General features: G+C 42.5%; 4 protein-coding genes across 4 annotated transcripts; all 4 read right to left on the reverse strand.

Moving 5' to 3' along the window:
• Positions 1 to 651: 651 nt before the first annotated feature.
• On the reverse strand, positions 652 to 2465 carry BCR41DRAFT_427041 (hypothetical protein). The gene is made up of 4 exons (XM_022030820.1): positions 2171 to 2465; positions 1311 to 1994; positions 986 to 1174; positions 652 to 848 (listed from the first exon to the last, which is right to left on the reverse strand). Exons 1-4 carry the CDS (start codon positions 2399 to 2401, stop codon positions 705 to 707), a joined length of 1248 nt encoding a protein of 415 aa, XP_021875127.1. The 5' UTR covers positions 2402 to 2465; the 3' UTR covers positions 652 to 704.
• Positions 2466 to 2827: 362 nt separating this feature from the next.
• Positions 2828 to 8063, reverse strand: BCR41DRAFT_251222 (Cep120 protein-domain-containing protein). The gene is made up of 3 exons (XM_022020179.1): positions 7681 to 8063; positions 3388 to 6521; positions 2828 to 3254 (listed from the first exon to the last, which is right to left on the reverse strand). The coding sequence occupies exons 1-3, from the start codon at positions 7742 to 7744 to the stop codon at positions 2934 to 2936; spliced, it is 3519 nt and encodes a 1172-aa protein (XP_021875128.1). The 5' UTR covers positions 7745 to 8063; the 3' UTR covers positions 2828 to 2933.
• BCR41DRAFT_251257 (hypothetical protein) lies at positions 7647 to 8639 on the reverse strand. Its single transcript, XM_022020180.1, has one exon. The coding sequence runs from the start codon at positions 8417 to 8419 to the stop codon at positions 7778 to 7780; it is 642 nt and encodes a 213-aa protein (XP_021875129.1). The 5' UTR covers positions 8420 to 8639; the 3' UTR covers positions 7647 to 7777.
• Positions 8640 to 12289: 3650 nt separating this feature from the next.
• Positions 12290 to 18805, reverse strand: BCR41DRAFT_427043 (hypothetical protein). The gene is made up of 2 exons (XM_022030821.1): positions 18530 to 18805; positions 12290 to 18438 (listed from the first exon to the last, which is right to left on the reverse strand). Exons 1-2 carry the CDS (start codon positions 18733 to 18735, stop codon positions 12591 to 12593), a joined length of 6054 nt encoding a protein of 2017 aa, XP_021875130.1. The 5' UTR covers positions 18736 to 18805; the 3' UTR covers positions 12290 to 12590.
• Between the last annotated feature and the right edge of the window lie 6270 nt (positions 18806 to 25075).

A 25075-nucleotide genomic window follows, 5' to 3' on the forward strand; every position in this document is an offset into this window, starting at 1 on the left:
GTAATCCCATGTGAAGGTGGTGAAGCTAATACGCTTGTATGGAATGCCTCTAAAGAGGGCCACTATCTGGTTACAGGCTGTGCGGATGGTTCTATCCGGATGTGGCAGATTGTGAAGGAGAATGAGGAATACTACTACCACCTAAAGTGGAGCACCAAGCAAACAGTCCTTAATGCAAACAACATTCGTATTCAGGATGTAGATGGATTGAGTCAAGTCAACAGGAAGCTTTTATTCCAACGTGGAGCTATAGACGAGCAATCCTCCTCCTTGGCTGTGCATGAGGCGATCAAGAATGTAGGGGCGCCACCAATAGCATCCAAGACCAAGAATGGACCCAGTCAAGTGAGGCATTATCAAGAACCACCAACAAAGGTAGATTTAGAGGCAGATCTAAAGACAGAAGGGCTGAACGAAGGAACACGATTGATAAGGTTGACAGAAACAAGCCAGTTGATCGGAGGATACCGGCTCAAATGCAGAGTATGCAAGGAATGTAGTATTGCACATATCATTTCATGCGAGCCTTGTGAGTCAAGAGTAAAGTGTGTGGATAGGCAGGAAGTCGTTCAGGATATAGAATAAAGTGTTCATTGCCTCTTTACAATCACACCATAAAAAAGAAAGTGCTTGTTGAATAAGAGAGGATAGCTTGAGAAGACTGGTGTGTTTATAGAGAAATATTTAGTGGCTACATCTATATACTAGAGGTCTGAATAATCCCAGTCTGCAGGAGCCAAGTAGACTGTATCACCACTTTCAACGCTCGGCAGCTGCTGTAGGCGATCCTGCATGGCAAGTCGTTTGGGTACATCTTCTGGCTCTTTGGCATGAAATATGCTGAATCTCTATCAATGTATTTTTATTTTTTATTTTTTATAAAAAGAAAAAAAAAGTACATATGCGTTAGATTCTTGTATATGCTTTCTGTTCTGTTCATGCTCAAATATAGGAAATGATACGCATAAAAGTAAAGAATACAAACCTTGGTGGCATCAAAGGACTGATGCATATTCATAGGTGGTGTAATCTTGAACCACTCTGTGATTTTATCAAGCGATCTGCCTACTGTCCATGTTTTGTCCACAAACACTGCCTTGTCATTCAGCTGTGGATATAGAGGCGATCGAATATGGAGGTATAGTCTCGAGTTAAGTGGGATCTTGTCTTCACCCTGTCATTCACCACAACAGCAGATGTTTTTTTTTTTCAAGGCAGAGTACATTTGATTAGCCATTGACTCTTTGCTGTACGATGTTACCATACACATAAATACTTGTTTAGACAATCCGAACAAGTACATTCATTACCTGTGCCGATTTTTTCAATTTTAAAACTGATACCATCCGTGGGGCTTTTTTAGCCTTTGGTTTAGTTGCTGTGGATGATCCTGCTGATGATAGGATTTTGTTCTCATCTGCCGATCTCGAAGCAGCAGCAGCAGCAGCAGCAGTAGTGGCAGTGGCAGTAGCAGTAGTGGAAGAAGTAGTGGTAGTTGTAGTAGAGGCAGCAGCCGCTTTTCTTGCTGCAAGTTTTGCTTTAGCCTCTGCAATTGTCTTTTTAGTCGCTTCCGCTCTCTCATTCCTACTCTCCTCGTTCACTAATAGTGCTGGCGCTGGTGCTGATGCCGATGTTACTCCTGATGATAATGATAATGATGATGATGATGAGGAGGAGGAGGAGGACACCTTGTTCTCAAATGTCTCTTGAATACTCGCTTTGAGTCTCTGTTTCCTTTGTTGTTTCGCAATGGCTTCTTGTTCAAGTTCCTTCAGTTTCGGACAGTCGTGTTCATGAGGGTGTCGATGTGCTAAACAAAATGTTTGTCCACATCCCCCTCCTCCTCCTCCTCCTACTTCTCCTCCTGGTGTACATGTACATGTATGGACCACTCGACTTTTAACACGACAACCAGGTTGAGCACAGAGGACAGCTATAGATTGAACAGGTGGAAGGAGATGAATGCGACAGCCGCTTTCCTGGTGTTCTTTGAGCTATTATAAAAAGAAGAAGAGGAAGCAAAAACAAAAAAAAACAAAAGCAGCTATTAAACCTTTAGCACTCTACTAATTGTAAAGAAAAGGAATAAAAAGGACTATAGAAGAAAAAGAGGAATGAACATTGTTGTTAACGCTGGTTTTTTTTTTCTTTTTTTTTCCTTTTTTTTTACAATGGTCGCTGGATCCTGTTGCTTGGCTGTCAGAACCATCTTTTCACATTGTGGACACTGTTGGACTGAATTAGCCTGAGACTCCTTCAACCATCCTTCGCAGACATGACTTTGTGGTAAGCGGTGAGCAGAGCAAAAAGTACTATGGCAGAATACACATTCGAACGGTAGAAAGTCAAGGCTCTGACAGGATGCAAAAGTGCAATGGTCTCCAACAGTTGGAAGCTCCATGGATGTTTGTTCTGATTAATAAGGATGGTTTTCTTCTTCGTAACCATGCAACCAAATACAACTGATGCAACCCATGTTTTAATGCCATGTTTAACCACTGCAGCTGAAAGGTGATCAAATGTGACTGCGAATGTCTAATTGAAAAATATCTCCAACTCGCATAAGCATCGCGTCAAAGTGAAATCTTGTATTTGAATGCAGTAAAGAATACTATTCAACAATGCTATTTTCTTTTTTATTGTTACTTTTCTATTTTTCATTTTTTTTTCTCTTTAAGAGTGGATGCTTTGATTAGTTGTGAAGGTAGTGGGTATCAATGAGCTTGCTCCTGTTCCTGCTCCTGCTCCTGAAAACCTGTTACCTGTTGTTGTTGTTGTAGTCTTTTGTTGTGAAGAAGGACTCAAGAATTGTGAGGCTCCCATGGATCGCATCATCGTATTATCCACCAATGTCTCATCATGTTCCTCATCCTCCTCCTCATTTAGGCTTGTGTTGCCTACTCCTGCATTCGAATGAAAGTATCGAGCATCAACTAAACTCCCTCCTTGCAACTTGCTATGGCTACTACCATCTGCACCACTACTGCTACTTGCTTTTGTTGGCTTGATTGAAGTAGGGAAAGGCTCATAGGTCGAGCCATTGTTGTTGCTGATCGAATATTGTTGACCTCCACGATAATGTTGCTGTTGTTGCTGCTGTTGCTGCTGTTGATGTTGCTTTTGTGAAGGTTGTTGACGTTGTTGACTCTGTCCCATAGGATAGTGTCTCTCTTGCTGATGCTGATGATGTCCACCGCCACCACGGCCACGGCGACCATATTGGCTATAGTCATCTGTTCCTTCGTCATCTTCATCTTCATCTCGATGATCATGGCGGTATCGATCGCTTCCACGGCTCAGAGATCCTTGATGGGGATGATCCCATGACATGTCATCATCTGGGAAGAGAGGCTGCATCTGATGTTGCAACATCTCAAGCTCGGTCTTGATGCCTCGGAGGATGATTCGATCCTGGCCATGGTCTGCTTCAGCACGTGTCATTCCCATCAGCTTCAGCTGATCCACTTCATTGAACTGTTGCATCATCTTGATCTCCATCCCCATCTGAAGATCTTGACGCATCGATGCGATCTCTTGCAAAGAATGAGTCCAAAGGGCCTTGTAGTGCTCCTTGTAGTTGTTGGCAAACGTGACATCATTCATCAGCTTGCTATTGGTTGACTCGAGCTCTGCAATCTTCTTGTGGAGTGCTGCAATGCTGGATGTATTGAGATGAGCTGGGTGCTCTTGACGGTACTGATTGAACTCTGCCTCCAACAGTTGGTTCTGTCTTTGGAGTGCTCGGAAACGGTCCTGGAGCAAAAAGAAGTCCTGTGGACTAGGATTGCTACCCAAGATAGGTTGCGATCCAGCACCAACACCAGCACCACTGCTACCACTGCCAACACCTGCTGTTGTAGATGATGACAAAGCCTGAGTGGTAACGAATGGCTGATCAGGATTCTGGAATGAGCCTTGTGAATATCCATGGCGATCCATGACCTTTTGGAAATTGGCTTGTTGACGCTGCAAAGCCTCCTCAGCTCGCAACAGCTTACGCTCACGAAACTCGAGCGCAATCAACTGCTTCTGTACTTGGTAATCAAGAGCCTTCAGATCCTTCACCTTCTGTTGAGCCTTCTGAGAGATCTGACTCTCAGCTCCATCAACACCCACAGCGCCCTTGCTCTCCAATCCATCGATTGTCAAGGAAGGACGTCTTGTCTTTTCAGCTTGAAGGGTCTGCTGAAGTGAATGAGGAAGGCTTGAGATAGGCGAGCGACGAAGGAGGTCATACTCGACTTGGCGATTCAACTCGACTTGTTTAGCAAGCTGTTGCTTCAAAGCCATCTGATAGTCCATAGGGGGATCATTCTTTCCAGATGGACTCGAGGGCTTTCCATATGGGTGATGGTGGTGAGGATGGCTGTTCTGATGAGCCTGTGACAAGTGGCGGACCTGAGAGAGTCGAACAGAGGTGGGTCTTTGACTGGATCGGCTTGGAGCAGCTGATGTCTCGGCTCGTTCTTGATCACTGTAACCTTCTGCAAAATGAGACGAGTTACGCTGCTTTCTCTGACTACGCACTTCCTCATGCTCAGATGGCAATACTTCGACATTGTGACCACGAGGATGGAAACCATACTGAGGCTCAGGTCCAGCTGTAGACAGATCATTAGACGGACCTCTAGAGTGGTGGTGGAGCTCCATCGAGTGCACAGGCGTTGTTGACAGGATCTCACTCTGTTGACTATCAAAGTACTCGCCAAGATCCTCAAGAGAGCATGCAAATTGGATTTCTCCCACAGGACTGCTACCACCTTCGAGTACGACTACAAAACTGGATTGAAGACGCTGCATATGGCCTTCTGTTGTTGGTTCAGCATCCTCATCTAGGATATCAATAAGATGAATCTGGCCAGAGGCATGAAGGACATTTTGCCTAGTCTCCGGATGCTGGCACCAGACCTCGACCACCAATGGTGTTTTGAGTTGGTTGCGAAGAGCTTGTGGAGTTTGGCACAACTGGAAGGTGCGACAGCTATCAGGTAGAGATGTTGGCACAAGTCTCGATGCATTGATAGGAGGTTGAGTAGACTTTGGACCAAAAGGACGGTAGTTGTATCTCAACGAGACATTGTTCAGGTTGCGGGACAATGCCTTGAATGTGCGGAGCTCAATCGAGAACTTGTAATCATGTCGACGAGGTGAACGAGATGAAGTGGAGGAACTCAAGTTCCTGGAGGTGTCTACCTCAATGGCAGCAGGTCTGGCTCTCTTGGAAGCAGTGCCTTGTGATGCGCGACGGATGGCAGGAGTGTTGGGAGTAGCAAGAGTATTCAAATCACGAGTCACATGCATAGCCACTTGCACAAAGGCAACCTCCGATGGCTCAGGCTTGGATCCTTCTTCATGCAAAGGAACAGCTGGCTGGAAAGGATAGAACTGAGCACTTGCATGGAACAGATTGGCTGTGCCGTGAAGGAGAATGACAGCAAGAGGGATGGTAGCAGTCCCAATGAGATTGGATCCATGGCAAAGATGGATCAAGAGTTGCTCTCCATCTCGGAAGTGTTGGTACATTGACTCCATCGATGACTTGAGTCTCAGTGCGATCTCTTCAATTGGTGCGCCTGCCTCGGTCTTGTTAAGGAGCTGTGTTGCCACACTGTTGCCGAGGAAGGTGTAGTAGAGGAAGAGTCCTTGCTCAACAGCCTCGACATTTTTACCTTGGGTGGTTGCATAGCGCTCTACTAAGCTATCCATGTTCCTTGTTGCCTGGATGGTGATGGTGAAGATGAAGAAGTCGCGACCAACACCGAGCTGAAGGAATCCTTTTGATTTGACCTCGGTAGGGATGATGACCTCACCAACATCGACTGGGATATCCATCTGCATCGACTCATCATCATCGAATTCAGGTACACCAGTCTCTGGATCATCTCGAGTTCGATAGAAAGATCGATCTCCGATAGGCACATGAGCATCACGGCCATCATCTTCGTACCGATCCTCGTCCTCTTCCTCTTCTTCTTCAAGCCCATGGAGTGCAGCAGCAGGAGTCTTTTTGAAATGAGACTGGATCTGACTCAAATACTCGGCTTCTTCAGAGGAGGTGGATTCGATGCTGGTCAGGACATTATCGATCGTAGGATTGACATCTGAGATACCTTCATCGATCGTAAAAGCAATCTTGAGCTCTGGTTGCAGGCCACGGTATCCTGAAGCGTTGGCACCGGTCAAGGCGGCCCATTGTTCTTCTGCTGATTCAGGCTCGAATGCGGAAGAGAGATCCAAGATGATGTGTCCCAAGGTCTCTTCTTCGTTTGTCTTTTGGTTGATGGAGAAACAGGTGAGCTTGAGAGAAGCATGCTCGATGCGGAGGATGTCCAGGACTTCAGCATCCAGGTCCCAGGCGAGTTCAGTATCCCAGATAGGGTACGGGGTTTGCTCGACAGGATCTGTGCTGAGGATTTCTGGGTAGGAATGGCTATTTGTCTCTGGGTTCTCGATGAAGAGAGCATCATTGAACTGGCACTGGACCATCAATTGACAGTCGGGATCACGAAGGAAATAGCGACCTATTTCAGGCAAAGGAAGGGAGCAAAGTTAATTGATGTCTAGTTAGAAGAGAGACCAATAGGACATGAACAACTTTGCCGAGGTTAGTGGTAAAAAAAGAAATTGAAATAATCAATGTTATATTGCTGCTGTGATGGAAGGAGAGGGAGGGAGCGTGCGAGTATTTGGATGTTTGGAGTAATGAGTGAATATGCAGATGCGTGTGGTTGTCCAAGGACAAGGACAAGGCCAAGGCCAAGATTGCTTTGTGCCTTGGCTTTGTTGTTTTTGTGTTTTTGGTTTGGGTAATTGTGCAACACACTGCCATCATCGTGTACAACATCGAGGCAGTGCAGAAGGAAAAAAGAACAAAGTCCGCCTCTTTGACTTCCCATCGCTTGTTCCTCTCGACTGATCTACAAAGAACATACAACTGTACACACAAGGGGAAAAAAGAAAGAAAAAAAGAAAGAGAGATTGCAGGACAAAGAAATAAGGAAAGCCTTTTATTTGTCATCTTCAGCCCTGTAATGCTTTTTTATTTTGTTTCCCAAGCTCTTCTCTTTGTCCTTTTGTTGCGCGCGTGCCAAAGCAAAGAAGAGATTGAGGAAAGTACGCGAACAAACAAGACTGATTTGATGGCTTGGGAAGAAAAAAAAAAAAAAAACGCGACCAGTTCAGAAATCAACGCCAACGACGCCATCAATTGCTGGAGACACGATTGAGGAGAAAAAGATCAGATTTTATAAAATTCAGACGACCAAAGTAGAAAAAGGCTTTGGTGTAAACCTATTCCCATGTACCATCGTAAGGTACTTGAGCAGGATAGCAAAGAAGAAAAACAATGAATGCAGATGTGGGGAGAGAGGGCAGGGAAGGAGAAAGGAGGACAGAGGAAAAAAGAAGAGCCCATAAAATTCATGGAACAATGATATTTAATGACACAATTGCTATCCGATTCAACACACTTTTCATGTGGATACAAGGCAATTGTACCACAAGTAACAAAAAGTAACAAAAAGTAACAAAAAGTAACAAAAATAAAAGAAACAAGTAGCAAACAGCAATGCAAACGAAACAAAAAAGAATATTTGACAATGGAGCAAAAAGGAAAAGGGATCAATTGTGAACAATTGAACAAGAAATAAAAAAAAAAAAAAATAAGAATTAAAGACTCACCCTCGACAATGGTAACAAGGATCGTATATCTTGGTGTTGGACTCGTTCTGGGTTCTGCTGACATACTGATGGGCAGACTAATTGATTGACTGAATTCCTATTTCTCGCGACTGGTCTGAATCTGATAATTGGGACCGAGCAATGGTGCCTTGGGGGATAGATATGCGTGTCTTTTTTTATTTTTATTGTTTTGATCAAGTTGGGCGAGTGTCAGGTGAAAGAAGAGGTGTTGTGTGGGAATTAAGGACAGAGGATTGCTTGGAGGAGGGAAATAGGGTAAAGGAGATCTAGAAGAGAGGGAATCTAGTGGATGTAAAGGGGCAGAAGGAAATAAAACGGGGAATGGAGGAGAATGAAAGAGCAGAGGGTCAGAAGGGTAGAAGGGTAAAAGGGCAAGAGGAAGAGTGGGGGGAATGAACCCGGGGTATAAGGAATGGTGCAAGGAAAGCAAAGTGAGGGGAGAGGAAAGAGAAAGAGGGCGATTAAGAATTAGATTAGAAATTACGATTATAATGTACAAATGGGTTAAGTCAACATTAGAAAAGAAAAGAAAGGAAAAATAAAGAAAAGACAATGAAGAGATGAGCAAAAAGAAGAGAGGAAAAGAAGAGAGGAAAAGAATGAAAAAGAAAGACATGGTACGTATGCACAAAGAAAAAGAAAAAGAAAAAGAAGCAAGTTGAACAAGAAACAGCTTAAGAGATGAACATCCTAGACATAAACAATCCCTTTCATTCATCCATCTTGCCTGTCTGTCTGTCTGTCTGTCTGTCTGTCTGTCTGTCTCTGTTTCTCTGTTTCTTTGCCTCTTTTGTCTTTTGTGTCTCCTCGAGGGGAAAAGAGAGATGCTTTGTCAATGGTGACCAGAAAAAGTCAATGCTGTTCCCCTGTCCACGTGGTGCCAGCATCTTTTCTTTTTTTTTTTTTTTTTTTCACAACGCAGCCTCGTCCCTTGACATGATTTGATCTTGTACAAGTACGAGTTCAAGTCATTGTTTAATGCCAAAGCAAAGAGGACAGGGGAATAAACGCGTATAAGATCCATTTATCCATTCATCCATTCATCCATTCATCATTTGGAAGAAAAGGGAATAAGGTCGCATGGATAGATATCCCCAAAAGATATAAAACAAAATAAAATAAAATAAAATCTTGACTAACGTATAAAAATCCAAAAGGTTGCATTGCATGCATGCATACATCAAGGTAAGCAACAACAGCAACAGCAACACCAACAGCAATAACAACAATAACAATAATAACGATATTGCATTCTTGTTCTTGTTTCAAGGTTTTTTTATCTGTGGAGAGATAGGGAGAGTTTGGCGATAGGGCAACGAGGGAGAGTTTTTTTTTTTTTTTTTTGCAGCAAGGATATAAAAAATAAAAGCGGTGTGGATATGTAAATAAAATAAAAGAAAATAGAATAGAATACCATTCGGTATATAAAAAAGGGCAAGCGGTAATCCGGGACAGAGCTGTGTCATCGGATGGATGCAATTGGTCATGAACAATTGGGACCCGGTAAAGGACTCTTTGGGTGTTGGATGGAGAGCGTATGGAGGATCATTCCTTACCGTCAGGTCGTAGTAACGGGAAAAAAAAAAAAAAAAAGACAAAAAGGTCGCGGTATCTTTTTCTTTTCTTTTCTGTTAAAAGTCAATTAGAATGAATGGGAGGAATGAATAGATGCAGTCGAGGATATAATAAAAAAAGAAAAAAACCGTAACGGGAACAATGAATAGCAATCAAAAATGGGCAAAGCAACAAAGGTCAACGGGAAAATACAAAAAAAAATATAAAGTGTATATAAAAAATAAAAAGTTGAAAGTATATCTTTCTTTTTTCTTTTTTCTTTTTTTCTTTTTTTTTTTTTTTTTAATTGTAATGAAATGAAATGAAATGAATGTAATGAATTAATGAATGGGTCAATGACAATGATCGTAACAAATGAATTCGTTAAATGAAGTGATGCCTGTGGAAGGTTGGAAGGGGTCGTTAGTGATGTTCGTTAACAGATAGGATTAGGGCAAATGGAGAAAGAGCGTATTAGTGAATGTGTGGATGGAAGAGAGAGAAAAGAGAGAGAAAAGAGAGAAAAAAGAGAGAGGAAAGGATGGTCGTTGGATTGTCAATGTGGCAAGTCTATAGCAAACAAGTGCAAAGTGCAGAGCAAGTACATGTAGATTGCAAGTATTCAGCCAGCAATTACAATTACAATTACAATTACAATAGCATTTGCAATTTCGATTACGATTACGAGTGCAATTCCAAGCGGCAATCACAGTAACCAGCCTGTGATGCTCTCGTTGGAAAAGAGAAAAGAGAAGGTCCCAACCGGCGCCCGAGTCGATTCAATTTTAGGTCAATGTCGCACGAGAGACTATGTGATCATAGACCAAATATAATGCAAATTGCATTCCATTCCATTACATCAACCAAGAATGATCACACACACACACACAAAGAAAAAAAGAAAGAAAGAAAGAAAGAAAGAGAAAGGGAGACAAGGACAAAGAAATGAATTGGATCTTGTTACTGTTACACGCGGCGAGAAATGAAGGGAAAGGGTATATAAAATACGGATGGATCGATGGATGGTCAGCCAGACCGGGTTTAATTATAACTCTTTCCAATTAAAAAAATAAAATAAAAAGAAAAAAGGATGAGCAAGAGCAAAAGTATGTTTATGAGCATGACCATGAGCATTGATGAGCATGATATGATTTGTGTGAGGGCTCACTTTTTTTTTTTTTTTTTTTGATTTGCATTTTGCATTGAGTTTTTGTATAGTTTAAGTGTATATTTGTAAACATGTCCAAAGGTCTAGGGAAAAAAGAAGGAAAAGAAGAACAACAAGAACAAGAACAAGAACAAGAAGAAAAGAAAAAAGAAATGAAATGAAAGAAAAGAAAAGAAAAGAAAAGAAAAGAAAAGAAAAGAAAAGAAAAGAAAAAGTGCGAATTGCGAAAAAGTTGTATGAATGGCTTGGATAATCACATATATATATATAGAGTGTATTATCATACAGATATACTCATATTTATACACATGTGCACACACAATCAAATGCAGGCCAAATGCATATGCAACTGCAAAATGCAAACGCTAATGCTTATGCAAACGCAAAGATGCTACTTAATGATGCAAAGTGTAGATGTCCATGACAAAATGTCTGCATCGGTGCATTACCTTTTGAATGTTCTCTGCAGCAAGCTTAATCAGTCTGAGACAAACCGTTGTCCGTTCCTGAAACAGTTCACACCGAATTCTGCAAATCACCCGAGATTGGTTAATAAAGTAATCAAAAGCAATCGAAGGAATAAAAAAAAAAAAAATGGCACTGACGTCTTTCTTTGTCTGCAGATATTCTTTCTTCCTCCTTTGATCGATCTGACCTTGCACGAATACCCGTTCAAGTGTTGATCAACCAAACAGACAGGAAGGAATAAAGGGGGGAAAAAAAATAAAAACAAAAAGTATAGAAAGGATGGGGACAAACAAAATGATAAAAATGCATATAGTTCTTTTCTTTTTAAACCTTTCTTTCTTTTTATATATTTTTCATAACCTTCTCCTTCCTCTCTCCTTCCTCTTCAGCTTCAGCTTCATCTTCATCTTCATCTTCCATCCCCCCTTCCCCTTCCCCTTCTCTTCCTTTTTTTGCTCACTCATTCTCGCCACTCGATCTAATTTCAATACGACTACGCCACTTCATATCCACACAATCACACTCCATACTAATCCTTTGTATATATATATACCTATACTATTAAATATATATCAACAAGGTCGTCTTTCTATCCACCTTCGCCCCTCTCCCTTACCAATCTGTCTATTGTCTCAAGAATGTGAGCACTTTCTCAAGAAGAAATAAAGAAACAAGGGCTTCTACAAGTTTCTTTATTCTCTACAGCAGTATAAATTTTTACATGTCATGCAAGTAGACGTTCTATTGCCCCTGCAACTTTGCTTACATAGTCATGCATCATCTTCATTTACAGTTTCAACTCTGATTTCATTTTCTTGAAACATGCTTTATCCTTTTGTTGATTCATTTCCATCCATACACACGGAGATTGCTCATCCAGGGGGGGGGGGGGTAATAAAACTAAAAAAAAGTGCAAAGACCACCATGTCCCATGTCCCATGTCCCATGTCCTCATCATGGTCAATGATCTTTTTATTTTTTATTATATATAATCCTCAGTCTTTGTTCAAGTGCTTATAAGGCTATCAACTTGTTCGAGTCTATAAACATTTATATTGACCCTCCCCTCCCCCCTCCCTTGTGTCCTCAATTGGATTGTCATTCAGCATTTTATTTAAAAGCTTCCTTCATTTCCATCTTTGTATTTGTAACTCATTAATAAACAAGAGCTTTCTTGACTATTGCGCTCCTGATCCATCACACCTTTGGAGGCTGGTGCATAGTTTGTATTCTCATTCTCAAATAAAAAAAAATAAAAAAAATAAAAAAAAATAAAAAAAATAAAAAAAAATAAAAAAAATAAAAAAAAATAAAAAAAATAAAAAAAAATAAAAAAAATAAAAAAAAAAAAAAATAAATGAAAAAAAAAGAGTGGTTCGCACCCCGTACTTATTGATTGCTCGATTTGATTAATTTTAATTTCTGCACTGATCGGATGCTCAATGTAACATTGCATATTTGTCCCTTCCTTGGCTCTTATTCAAGTACCATACTCAACATTAGGCTAATCATTGCGCACATTCATCCTCTTCTCTATTGCTTTTTAAACGATCTAGCCATCTTTTGCGTGGCCATGCTCCTTCATCCCCAGGCCAGTTAGGCCCCAACTCCAAGGTAGTCAAATATCTCTTCAGCTTGAATGCGCCTACCGGTGCCTGAGCCCCCTTCTTCCCCAATGGATTTGAACTCCAAGTTCAAATCAGTCAAACTCGCGTTGAGTACTCAAGTCCAAGGTAGTCAAACTCGTGCTCATCTTGAGTGCATCTGACAGTGCCAGAACTCCCTCATTTCCAATTGAGTTGCGGTGCAAATCCAGGGTTGCCAATGTCGTATTCGTCTTGAGTGCATCTGACAGTGCTATAGCTCCTTCATCCTTAATATGGTTGTAATGCAAGACCAAGGTAGTTAAACTCGTATTCATCTTGAGTGCATATGACAGCGCCACTGCCCCGTCATGCCCAATTAAGTTATAACTCAAGTTCAAAGTAGTCAAACTCGTGTTCATCTTGAGTGCATCTGACAGTGCCAGAACTCCCTCATTTCCAATTGAGTTGCGGTGCAAATCCAGGGTTGCCAATGTCGTATTCGTCTTGAGTGCATCTGACAGTGCTAAAGCTCCTCCATTCTCAATATAGTTGCCATGCAAGGCCAAGGTAGTCAAACTCCGGTTCATCTTGAGTGCATCTGAGAGTGCTATAGCTCCTTCTTTTCTAATTAAGTTGCCATGCAAGTCCAAGGTAGTCAAACTCGTGTTCATCTTGAGTGCATCTGACAGTGCTATAGCTCCTCCTCTCTCAATATAGTTGCCATGAAAGACCAAGGTAGTCAAACTCCGGTTCATCTTGAGTGCATTTGACAGTGCTATAGCTCCTTCTTTTCCAATAAAGTTGGAATTCAAGTCCAAGGTAGTCAAACTCGTGCTCATCTTGAGTGCATCTGACAGTGCCAGAACTCCCTCATTTCCAATTGAGTTGCGGTGCAAATCCAGGGTTGCCAATGTCGTATTCGTCTTGAGTGCATCTGAGAGTGCTATAGCTCCTTCCTCTTCGATTGAGTTGAAATTCAAGTCCAAGGTAGTCAAACTCGTGTTCATCTTGAGCGCATCTGACAGTGCTACAACCCCTTCTTTTCCGATAGAGTTCTCGCACAAATCCAAGCTTGTCAATGTCGTATTCGTCTTGAGTGCTTTTGATAGTGCCTGAGCTCCTTCATCCCCAATTGATTTATTACTAAAGTCCAAACTGGTTAACGTCGTATTGATCCTTGACAGCATCAGAGCTCCTTCTTTTGCAAATGAGTCATATTCCACGTCCAGAATGACCAGAGTCGTGTTAGTCTCGAGTGCCTCAGACAGTATCAGTACTTCTTCCTTTCTGATTGAGTTGTCGAGTAAGTTTAAGGTGATCAAAACCCTGTTTGTCTTGAGAGCTTTCGAGAGTGCCACAACCCCTTCTCTCCCAATCGAGTTAAGACTCAAGTCCAAAGCGGTCAATGTCGTATGCGTCTTGAGTGACTCGGACAGCGCTACAGTTCCTTCTTCTCCGATTGAGTTACCGCGCAAGTTCAAACTTGTTAATGTTGTGTTCGTCTTGAGTGCCATAGCTAGTGCCAAAGCTCCTTCATTTCCAATTGATTTATTACTAAAGTCCAAGCTAGTTAACGTCGTATTGATCCTTGACAGCATCAGAGCTCCTTCTTTTGCAAATGAGTCATATTCCACGTCCAGAATGACCAAAGCTGTGTTAGCCTTGAGTGCCTCAGACAGCACCAGAACTTCTTCCTTTCTGATAGAGTTGTCGAGTAAGTTCAAGTTAGTCAAAGTCCTGTTTATCTTGAGCGTCTCTGAGAGTGCTACAACTCCTTCTTTTCCAATCGAGTTAAGACTTAAGTTTAATGTCACCAATGTAGTGTTCATCTTGAGCGCCTCAGACAATGCTTCAGCTCCTTCTTTTCCGACTGAGCTGCCACGCAAGTTCAAGGTTGTCAATGTCATGTTCGCCTTGAGTGCTATAGCTAGTGCAAAAGCTCCTTCATTTCCGATCGATTTATTACTAAAGTCCAGACTGGTTAACGTTGTATTGATCCTTGACAGCATCAGAGCTCCTTCTTTTGCAAACGAACCATACTCCAAGTCTAGAACGGTCAACGTTGTGTTCGTTTTCAGTGCCTCAGACAGTGCTGCAGCTCCTTCATCCCCAATTGAGTTGCCAAGTAAGTTTAAGGTGGTCAAAGCCCTATTTGTCTTGAGTGCCTCAGACAGTGCTACGGCCCCATCTCTCCTGATTGCGTTGTCGCGCAAGTTCAAGGTTGTCAATGTCGTGTTCGTCTTGAGTGCTTTTGATAGTGCCTGAGCTCCTTCATCCCCAATTGATTTATTACTAAAGTCCAAACTGGTTAACGTCGTATTGATCCTTGACAGCATCAGAGCTCCTTCTTTTGCAAATGAGTCATATTCCACGTCCAGAATGACCAGAGTCGTGTTAGTCTCGAGTGCCTCAGACAGTATCAGTACTTCTTCCTTTCTGATAGAGTTGTCGAGTAAGTTTAAGGTGACCAAAGCCCTGTTTGTCTTGAGAGCTTCCGAGAACGCTGCAACCCCTTCTCTCCCAATTGAGTTAAGACTTAAGTCCAAAACGGCTAATGTAGTATTTGTCTTGAGTGACTCGGACAGTGCTACAGCTCCTTCTTCTCCAATTGAGTTGCCGCTCAAGTTCAAGGTTGTCAACGTCGTGTTCGTCTTGAGCGCTTTTGATACTGCGTGAGCCCCTACGTCCCCGATTGATTTATTACTGAAGTCCAAACTGGTTAACGTTGTATTGATCCTTGACAGCATCAGAGCTCCTTCTTTTGCAAATGTATCATACTCAACGTCTAGAATGGCTAGAGTTGTGTTGGTCATGAGTGCTTCAGACAGTGCCAGAATTCCATTCCCAATTGAGTTGTCGAGTAAGTTTAAAGTTGTCAAAGTTCTGTTTGCCTTGAGTGCTTCAGACAGTGCTTCAGCTCCTTCTTTCCTGATTGAGTTGCCAGGCAATTTCAAACTTATCAATGATGTGTTCGTCTTTAGTGCTCTGGATAGTGCCTGAGCCCCTTCATCCTTGATTGATTTATTACTGAAGTCCAGGCTGGTTAATGTTGTATTGGTTCTTGACAGCATCAGAGCTCCTTCTTTTGCAAATGAGTCATATTCCACGTCCAGAATGACCAGAGTCGTGTTAGTCTCGAGTGCCTCAGACAGTATCAGTACTTCTTCCTTTCTGATTGAGTTGTCGAGTAAGTTTAAGGTGATCAAAACCCTGTTTGTCTTGAGAGCTTTCGAGAGTGCCACAACCCCTTCTCTCCCAATCGAGTTAAGACTCAAGTCCAAAGCGGTCAATGTCGTATGCGTCTTGAGTGACTCGGACAGCGCTACAGTTCCTTCTTCTCCGATTGAGTTACCGCGCAAGTTCAAACTTGTTAATGTTGTGTTCGTCTTGAGTGCCATAGCTAGTGCCAAAGCTCCTTCATTTCCAATTGATTTATTACTAAAGTCCAAGCTAGTTAACGTCGTATTGATCCTTGACAGCATCAGAGCTCCTTCTTTTGCAAATGAGTCATACTCCAAGTCCAGGATGGTCAAAGTCATGTTCGTTTTCAGTGCCTCAGACAGTGCTGCAGCTCCTTCAACCCCAATTGCGTTGCCAAGTAAGTCCAAGGTGGCCAATGTTGTGTTCGCCTTGAGTGCTATAGCTATTGCCAAGGCTCCTTCATTTCCAATCGATTTATTACTAAAGTCCAAGCTAGTTAACGTCGTATTGATCCTTGACAGCATCAGAGCTCCTTCTTTTGCAAATGAGTCATACTCCAAGTCCAGGATGGTCAAAGTCATGTTCGTTTTCAGTGCCTCAGACAGTGCTGCAGCTCCTTCATCCCCAATTGAGTTGCCAAGTAAGTTTAAGGTGGTCAAAGCCCTATTTGTCTTGAGTGCCTCAGACAGTGCTACGGCCCCATCTCTCCTGATTGCGTTGTCGCGCAAGTTCAAGGTTGTCAATGTCGTGTTCGTCTTGAGTGCTTTTGATAGTGCCTGAGCTCCTTCATCCCCAATTGATTTATTACTAAAGTCCAAACTGGTTAACGTCGTATTGATCCTTGACAGCATCAGAGCTCCTTCTTTTGCAAATGAGTCATATTCCACGTCCAGAATGACCAGGGTCGTGTTAGTCTCGAGTGCCTCAGACAGTATCAGTACTTCTTCCTTTCTGATAGAGTTGTCGAGTAAGTTCAAGTTGGTCAAACTCCTGTTTATTTTGAGTGCCTCTGAGAGTGCTACAGCTCCTTCTTTTCCAACCAAGTTAAGACTTAAGTCTAAAGTGACCAATGTCTTATTTGTCGTTAGTGCCTTAGACAGCTCCAGAGCTTCCTCTTTCCCGATTGAATTACCGTGCAAGTTCAAAATGGCCAATGTCGTGTTCGTCTTTAATGCCTTGGATAGCGCCAGAGCTCCTTCTTTCCCAATAAAGTTATCTCTTAGGTCCAGGGCAGTCAAAGTTGTATTGAGCTTGAGTGAATTTGCAAGTACTCGATATTCACCAGCTCCGATCGATTGAGGTTGTATCTTAAAGGATAGCTGATGAAGCTGTGACGATCTTCTGGGCTGTAAATTCGAAAACTTTGTGAGGTCTGGGGGTAGAGCAATATGAATAGTCTTCATGTTGCTAATCTCCATGATGCGAACAAGTACTTCATATCGTGAAGATGTCAAAAGTATTTTTCTGGTCGCGCTTTCTTGAAACTCCCCAAAATCAAGTCGAAGAATCGATACACTAGACGTCTTGAGTGCTTTCTCAAATGCTTCAAGGTCAGTCTTGGTCCATTGCCAGCTGAATGTGATGTCTAGCTCGTAAATGCGTCTTGCATTGGTCAGCGCATCGAAAAATTCCTCAGCTCTGGTTTTCGATCCCAATGTAATAACCACTTTGCCAAGGTGCGAGTCATAATTGCCTCCACTCGCCTCTACTGCATTTTTAAACACTTTTTGCTCTTTTTCTCTATATGTCCAACGATAATGTTCAAAGCAAACCCATTTGACACGGCCTGTTTCCGTCGTGATCCTGTACAAGTTGCCAAGTTTCCTATCCTCATCGTTAATTCGGAGGAATGTGTCCAGCTGTCGAAGATCAGCCCCTTCAAGCTCTTCATAGTCGTCGAATGTGTTGGCGGTGCTCAAGGCCGGATACTCCTTGGAAAGCACACCCATATAGGTGATTGAATAAGCGATAGCAGCATCGATCAGATTTGGACCTGGTGTTAGAGAAGTAGCTGGGGATGTTCCCATTCCCAACTTGAGCAACTGTAAAAGGATGAGCATATACTTCCCATACTTGCGAAAGAACTCTGTGCTGTCTCGGACTTCATACCCATCATGTTTGGCAATATGGATTTGGTTCCAAAGGCTCTTGCTTGTCTCTGCAGTGTGATCTCCACATTCACAGAGGAAATAAAGGCGGAATTTGCTCCTCAAGATTTTCCTTGGGTCCCATTTGGTCGTGGTGCCGTCAGGTAAAATGATAAAGAGTCGAGGGATTGGATATTCGTATAGCTCAAAGTTCTGGGTGAGGATAGCATTGGCCTGCTTTTGAAGGATGGCAAGTCTGTTAAGGGCTTGATTTTGTAGCTCAAGCATTTTATCATCCTTCTCCTTCGCCTCCAATTGGAGTTTTAGCATTTCATCATTTTTCTTCTTAGTCTCCAATTGCAGCTCGATAATTTTGTCGTCCTTCTCTTTGACCTCTTGAAACAACTTTTTAATTTGCTCAAGGCCAGACTTGATCATTTCGGTTTGTGCGTTGTGGTGAGTAGTAAGGGATTGGTTGAGGAATCGAACCAAACTTGATAATGATAACATAGCATCTTGAGAGGAAGTCTGATTTATCAGATTTCTCGAAGACAAAGGGACAACAGCTTTACTGTTGCTGTTGCAGCTGCAATTACAGCTGCAGGTCTGTGATATTTCTGTAATGACGTCCAGGACCTTGTTAGGGTAGAATGCAATGCGAAGGGGTTCGATCCTAATAAAAAAAAAAAAAAAAAAAAACCTTTGTCAATTTGGGCTCCACTCTTTTTTCCTTTCGGGAGCAATTGACAAGTTTTGTAACATACCAATTGCCATCAGCGTCTAAAAGGAATGGAATGGGACGTCCATCCAATTTGATTCCCACTGCATTCGCAAGCACTTTTTGAATGTCTTGCAACCACACAGAGTATGATGGGTTGTCATTGTTTGCGGAGATGAAATCAGCCCTGACACAAACTTTTTCAATCTCGTTGTTGGCATTTCGGAATTGTTGGTATTTTTGTTCTGTCATTTCGATGGATGGTGAAGGATGAGAAGATGAAGAATTTCCTCATTTCCAAGGACTTTGTCAACTTTTTCACTCTTGTCACTCCAAGTGGCGAAGGAGGAAAAAGAAATACCGTCTTTTGCTTGACCCCTGAAACTCGCTCGCTATTGCGCTTTGCTCATGTTGTACAGCTTGGTCTTGTTTGTTTTGCTGGCCATGTTTCATCTTCCATCTCTTTATTTACTACTGATTATTGACCATCTTCGACCTCATCTGCAGTACACATGTTGCATTATATTATGTCTTTGTCTCAAGCAGAGGCAACCGGACAACAACTGTTCAACTATTCAAAATAGCTCTGTCTATAACTTAGTTTATAGAAAGTATTTCGGTTAGCTCAGAACCTACCAAGGCACCCCTAAATCTGCGACAGTTGCCTTGCAAAAATGACATATTTTGATCTCTTGCGCTATAATTGAAGTCCACTGCTGCGACTAGCAACCATTTATATGGGTTGTTGGTTATTGATGATGTAGTAGAGCAACAATAGATGCGATCAAGGGATCTTCATTAAATAAAAAGATAAAAATCTTGGTTTAAGAAGATTAAGGAAAAATACACCGTCAATTAATCGTATTTCTTCATGTCGGTAAAGTTCAACTTATTGGCCGATGAGATGACACAAACAAGAAGGAAGGAAGACCAAAAGCTGATCTCTTCAGATACACGATTAATTCACTTGCAGCATTCATGATGTCCAACTCGTCCATCTATGTTCAGACAGCTCTATCAGAAACGGCACCTCGTATTATCATTTCGGCAAAGGAAGCATCCAAGATTTCTTTTTGGATATGTTAGCCGTCCCTTATTATCGTTCAGTTACCGAATAGTTTGCGGAGAAATACAATGGAGAAAATTTTGTAACTGTAATCTATACATTGGCACCTGTCAACATTTCTTCCAAGTCTTGGAGGGTACAGGAGGAGCATCCCATGCCAATCGAGCCTTTTTTTTCAAGAATACTTTAAACTCAGTCAGGAAGGGCGGGGTGTGCCAAGCGAGCTATCGAGGAATATAAGATGGAGAGAACCCTGGCAAAAATGTCAAGGCTGAATTCTACCCATTCCGGTAATATCGAGAGTAATATGAGATCCGTTTATTAGCTTCGATGTGATTCAAATTAAATGGAATTTTCGCGATGCTTAACAAATAAGCAATCAAACACATTGCTGTTATCACTCCAAGTATATGTGCAGTTCCTCCAAAAATTGCCCAATAAATGTGCTTTTTTTTGGCATTCCTCATTAACTTGGTAAATGGGCACTCAGCATTCATAGCAATGAATCTCCTCCTTCATTTATCTTATATTTATTCTAACCGACATCGACTGCTTGCAGTTTTGCATAAACTTTCATTCAAGAACATTGAAAGGATCATTTTTTGTAAAAAAAAAAAAAAAAAAAAAAAAAAAAAGTCTACGCTGTAACTTACAATACTATTGCTTATCCTTGATGTACTACTAATAATCAATGTAGCCTCCTTTGGTTTCATAGCGTTTATTAATACGCATTAGCATGCTCTAGTTTGGATAAAGTCAATAGGAGTGTATGACCAAGTTTATCGACTCTTTCCCATAGGTCCTTCAGTGACCTTGGCCTCTTATCATTGGCAAGCACCTTTAAAATATGAGTCCATACATGTTCAATTACATCGAAGTTTGGAGGATTGGCAAATAACTCAAGAATAGTAATGTTGGGCTTTGATACATAGTCCTAGACGGTCCGAGCAGTGTGCACTCGAGCGTTATCCTGTTTGAAAATGAATGTTACTGGATCCCTGCAGTACCAATCCCGAGGGAAGCACATTTTCATCGAGCATGTTGACATAGATCCCTGTATGCATGCCCTCTGAGAGTAGACACACGTCGCAAACCCCATAAACTGTGATACAGTCCCAGATTGTGATCATACCACCTTCACTTTGGGTTGTTTTCTGGACTTGATGTGGTCGGATATGCTTATGCTCGGATCTATTATAGCAATATCCCCTTCCACAAGTCATCATCCTACTGAAAACAGATTTATCAGAAAATATAACCTTCTCCCAGTCTTGTATCGTTCAATGTAAGTATCCTTAACGCCTCTCGATTTGATCTGCTGTCAGTTGGGTTTCTTTCGTCAGACGTATGCCTTCAGTTCCTCATTTCTCATGATCCTCCTAGCAGTGTTCATGCAGACTTGCACTTGCTCAATCGATTGAATCATTTCTTTGACGTCGTTGATGCTGCTTGTACAGTATGTGTCGAGCTCATGAATTGATGAATGACTCTCTCCTGTTCAGATTCAGGAGTGGTCACGTGCGCTTGATTAATTTGTTCCGCATCTTCATCCTTCTTTCATTCGTTCTGCCAGTCAAAAATCAATTCGCGTTTTAGTTTTCCTAGGCTCCCAGGATAACAGCAGACTAATGGTCATGGTCTACGTCGCCAAGTAAATTTAAAATAAGATTGCACTATATATCTTCTTTCTAATGTTCGGATCCCAGATGAAGTTTACTCTGTTATCATAATTCTGAATATGGCGAAAAACTTCTTGGAGCAAACTTTATTTAGATTGTCTTGAACGCGTATTAGCTCTAAGTACTCCAGTATAAATGCCGTAGAGTTCCTAGCATAATAACTCGCAATCTGCAATAAACTCATTGCCTTATCCCTATCCTTGTTCCTCAGTTACTTATCATTCCTTGCAATCATGTCTGTCCTTGACACTTCCAGAATGCAAAAGAGTATAGTTTTCTAGGTTGCCATTTAGTGTAATTGTGCGCTGAAATAACTGATTCGAGAGTAGCCAAGAGCGAAAGGGGCTGAAAGGCTGTGAGTGAGAATGTGTGTGTTATTGTAACGAAGGGAAGTGAGAGGGTGATGGAATGGAAAGAGGAATGAATGAAAGAAAGAGGGATGTGTAGAAGATTGGATAATAGCATTATATCACTCACCATACTTATAAAGGCAAAATTATTAATTCATCAGAACAATTCTCTCATTTCATCATCCTTCATCCATCCAAAACAGCATGGTATAAAACTATGGCTACTTTTTTTTACTTCCCTCCTTAATAGCTCTCCTTTGTTACTGGTTGAAAGACCCTCTGTTTTGTGCTAAAAGCAGAATGAAAAGACGCTTAAAAGGCAGTGTGGGTTGGTCAGAAAGTGCTGCGCACAGAACCTAGTTTGGATTATTGGTAAACCTTATTCCCCAATAAAAAAAAAAAAAATTTGATCTGGAAGTGCTACAAAGGACGCACTATCCTCATTATCAGAGTAGCCATGGGACATATGTGTGACCTCTTTTTATTCCTTCTGACCGAGAAAAAACTAAAAATAAAATAAATAAAATCTAGCGTTCGCTCTGATCTACTCTCTATCTAGTAACGAGTGAAAAGAAAAGGGAGGTGTGGGAGGGACATATGTCCCATGGCTACTCTGATAATGAGGATAGTGCGTCCTTTGTAGCACTTCCAGATCATTATCCTCGTAGCCATGGTCCATATGTGACTTCAGAGCGAACCAAAAACAGACGTCGTCAAATTTGAATTGGCTTTGCGGGAAACACGGTAGTGTTTGTTGAAAACCTTGTCAGACGACCAATTCCCTTGAACCATGATATCTTGGGTTGATACGCCAGCGATGGCTGCCAAGGTTGATCCTATAGCGCGTGGCTTTGGTGGAGGCCGTTTCGACGGAAGATTTGGAATTCGACGTGTGATTTCATTCATAAAAGTGCCTATGGTACTGACCCTAAGGACTTTAGACTTGTCTTTCACAAAGCGCATAAGAGGATTGAATTTATAATCCTGATCTTTGTGGTGCTCGATTTCGAGAGGTGTGTCCGCTATCCGTCTGGTGTATTCTGTATAGGCCTCGACTGGGCAAATTTTCTTGTCGTTAGGGTGTCTACCTACGAAGATCGACTTTATGATGCGCTGCCCATCGCGTCGCTCCTTAGGGAAGACTATGGTAAGGAGAAGACCCTTTTCATCGGTCTCTGACTTTGACACATCGATGCAACCGATATCATCTGGCCGGAGAAACGCACAAACGCCTAAGAGCCAGCAGAGCTTGCGAGAGAGCTTAGGCATATCAAGATCCACATTGTCCTCCATGCGGAAGTATGAAAGGATGGGTGAAATGTCGAGTGCGGATACGTGCTCCATTTGAAATACGCCAGTACTTTTCATTGCTGCCATGAACCGCTGAAAGTAGATATTGCCTGTGATCACGGATGTGTCGTCGTAAAGCTTTAAGATGGCTGATTTTTTGTTAAGAGTGGTATTCCTACTCCAAGAATAGATAATCCGCGCATGGCATAAATAGTTAACTACAGCAATTGCATTTGGCGTACTAGGGTCGAAGCCTTCTTGTTGAGCCCATACTGCGAAAGCCTCTTGAGTTGGCAGATATTGTCGACGTGTTTTGCTGTTGGCACCTGCTGAATCTAGTAGAGTGATAGCGGATGGTGAGAGTCCTGCATCTAGATCTTTACGTCGCCTCTTATTCTCCATGCTGTCAATGACCAGAGTGGATTCTTGCTGAGGAGATCGCTTGCGCTTCCGACGGCTGGTAGGACTGCTTCCCGAGGGATCGGGATTGGTGGTGCTACTGCCATCTCCTTGATGGTTGGGAACCATATTGCACTCGGCCACCATGGGGTTATTACTGTTGCTGTCAGTTTCTGGGTCTGTATCCTCTCCAAGATGATTGATAGAAGATTCCATGGGGGGCAAATGTAAAGGTTGCCCATCTCTGTCCAGTTGTGTTGAAGGGCGTCTATCTTCAGAGCATCTGGATGGAATTTCCATGAGACAAATGTCGGTAGCTGTTTGTTCTGTGCCGACGCAAATAGGTCCACCTGATGTGGCCCCCAGTGGTGTTCCAGTTGTTGAAAGAATGGGCGACTGATCCTCCATTCCAATTGCGATATCATTCGCCGTGACGGTGCATCCGCTGGGTTGAATGCAGATGGGATGTATGTCGTCCGAAGTCGAGTCCCCGTTGCTAGGCAGTGACGCCATAACGTGTCCGCTAGTCTCATTAGTTCCGGAGACCTCGTCCCTCCGAACCTGTTGATGTGTGCAATCGTCGTCGTGTTGTCGCATATGATGTTGATCATTTTGCCCTGTGTTATTGGTAGTTGAACAGCTCGAAGAACTGTCTGTAGTTCCTTCCAGTTGATGTGGTGGTCTTTCTCTTGTGGAGTCCATTTGCCACTCCATGTTTGATTGTTGATCACGATCCCCCATCCGGTGTCCGATGCATCCGTGTATATGTCCATCTGTGTCTGTTGTTGAATCCATGACAGACCATTCCATGACGTCAATTGCTCCTTCCACCATTGAAGGTTCTCCTTGGCTGGTTCCGTGAGGGTGACCGTGTCCGACCAAGAAGCTCCCTTGGCTTTTAGTGCTGTGTTCTTGAGGTGAAGCAGATTCCGTGTCATGAATCGCGCTGGGAACACTGCCATAGATGTTGCCATTGCTTTCCCGACGAACGAAGAAAGTTCCCTTAAAGAAGTGGCGCCTTTTCGTAGTAGCTTTCCTGCCTCGCGCCGTATGTCCCTGACTTTGGATTTCGGAACTGTGACAGTCATATCCCGGGAGTTGATGGTGAAGCCTAAATGGTCTATTTTCTGTGACGGGATCAACGTAGACTTGGCTTCCTTGATGAGGAATCCTAGCGCTGCCAACTTGTCTTGCACTAGTTGAGTGAACTGGATTGATTGTTCTTTGTTCTTGGCTAGGATTATCAAATCGTCTAGGTACGCTGATATGCGAATTCCTCGTCGTCGTGCCCATTTGAGGAAAGGCTTGAGAACTTTGGTGAACACTAGCGGAGAGAGTGAGAGCCCGAAGGGAAGTGTACGGAATTGAAATTTCCGGTTCTTCCATTGGAACTGTAGATAATGACGATAATCTGGATGGATTAGTACGTGAAGAAATGCGTCTGATAGGTCGATGCTTGTCATAAAGTCGTTCTTCTGTAACATTGCGCATACTGTCGTCATCGTCTCCATTTTGAAGTGCCGCTCTGAGACGTAGGCATTCAACGGTCTTAGATTTAAGACTGGACGAATGTCCCCGGTTTTCTTGGGGATAGTGAATATTCGGCTCTTGAAACCAGGGCCCGAAGCGACCTCTATTGCTCTTTTGGCTAAGAGTGCGATTACCTCTTGATCGATCGCCTTCTCTTCCTCCGCTGCTACTCGAGCTTGGTACGCTGTTGAACTGGATATCGGTGGCCGTTTGTGGAAAGGGATTTTGAATCCCTCGGAGACGACCGACTTGACCCATTCGTTGTCGGTTATGAGAGC

The sequence above is a fragment of the Lobosporangium transversale genome (genome assembly GCF_002105155.1).
Source record: "Lobosporangium transversale strain NRRL 3116 chromosome Unknown BCR41scaffold_99, whole genome shotgun sequence".
NCBI classification, from domain to species: Eukaryota; Fungi; Mortierellomycota; class Mortierellomycetes; order Mortierellales; family Mortierellaceae; genus Lobosporangium; species Lobosporangium transversale.

Excerpts from the sequence above, each read along its gene's own strand:
- BCR41DRAFT_427041 (XM_022030820.1), bottom strand. The coding sequence starts at position 2,401 with ATGGAGCTTCCAACTGTTGGAGACCATTGCACTTTTGCATCCTGTCAG. Across the intron at positions 1,995-2,170 it reads AACAGGATCCAGCGACCATT|CTCAAAGAACACCAGGAAAG; the intron begins GTAAAAAAAAAG and ends TTTTTATAATAG. Across the intron at positions 849-985 it reads AGTCCTTTGATGCCACCAAG|AGATTCAGCATATTTCATGC; the intron begins GTTTGTATTCTT and ends ATACATTGATAG.
- BCR41DRAFT_251222 (XM_022020179.1), bottom strand. The coding sequence starts at position 7,744 with ATGTCAGCAGAACCCAGAACGAGTCCAACACCAAGATATACGATCCTT. Across the intron at positions 6,522-7,680 it reads CCTTGTTACCATTGTCGAGG|GTCGCTATTTCCTTCGTGAT; the intron begins GTGAGTCTTTAA and ends TGCCTGAAATAG. Across the intron at positions 3,255-3,387 it reads GAATCATCCTCCGAGGCATC|ATGAAGATGACGAAGGAACA; the intron begins AAGACCGAGCTT and ends ATCGAGATGAAG.
- BCR41DRAFT_251257 (XM_022020180.1), bottom strand. The coding sequence starts at position 8,419 with ATGAATGAAAGGGATTGTTTATGTCTAGGATGTTCATCTCTTAAGCTG.
- BCR41DRAFT_427043 (XM_022030821.1), bottom strand. The coding sequence starts at position 18,735 with ATGACAGAACAAAAATACCAACAATTCCGAAATGCCAACAACGAGATT. Across the intron at positions 18,439-18,529 it reads TTAGACGCTGATGGCAATTG|GATCGAACCCCTTCGCATTG; the intron begins GTATGTTACAAA and ends TTTTTTTATTAG.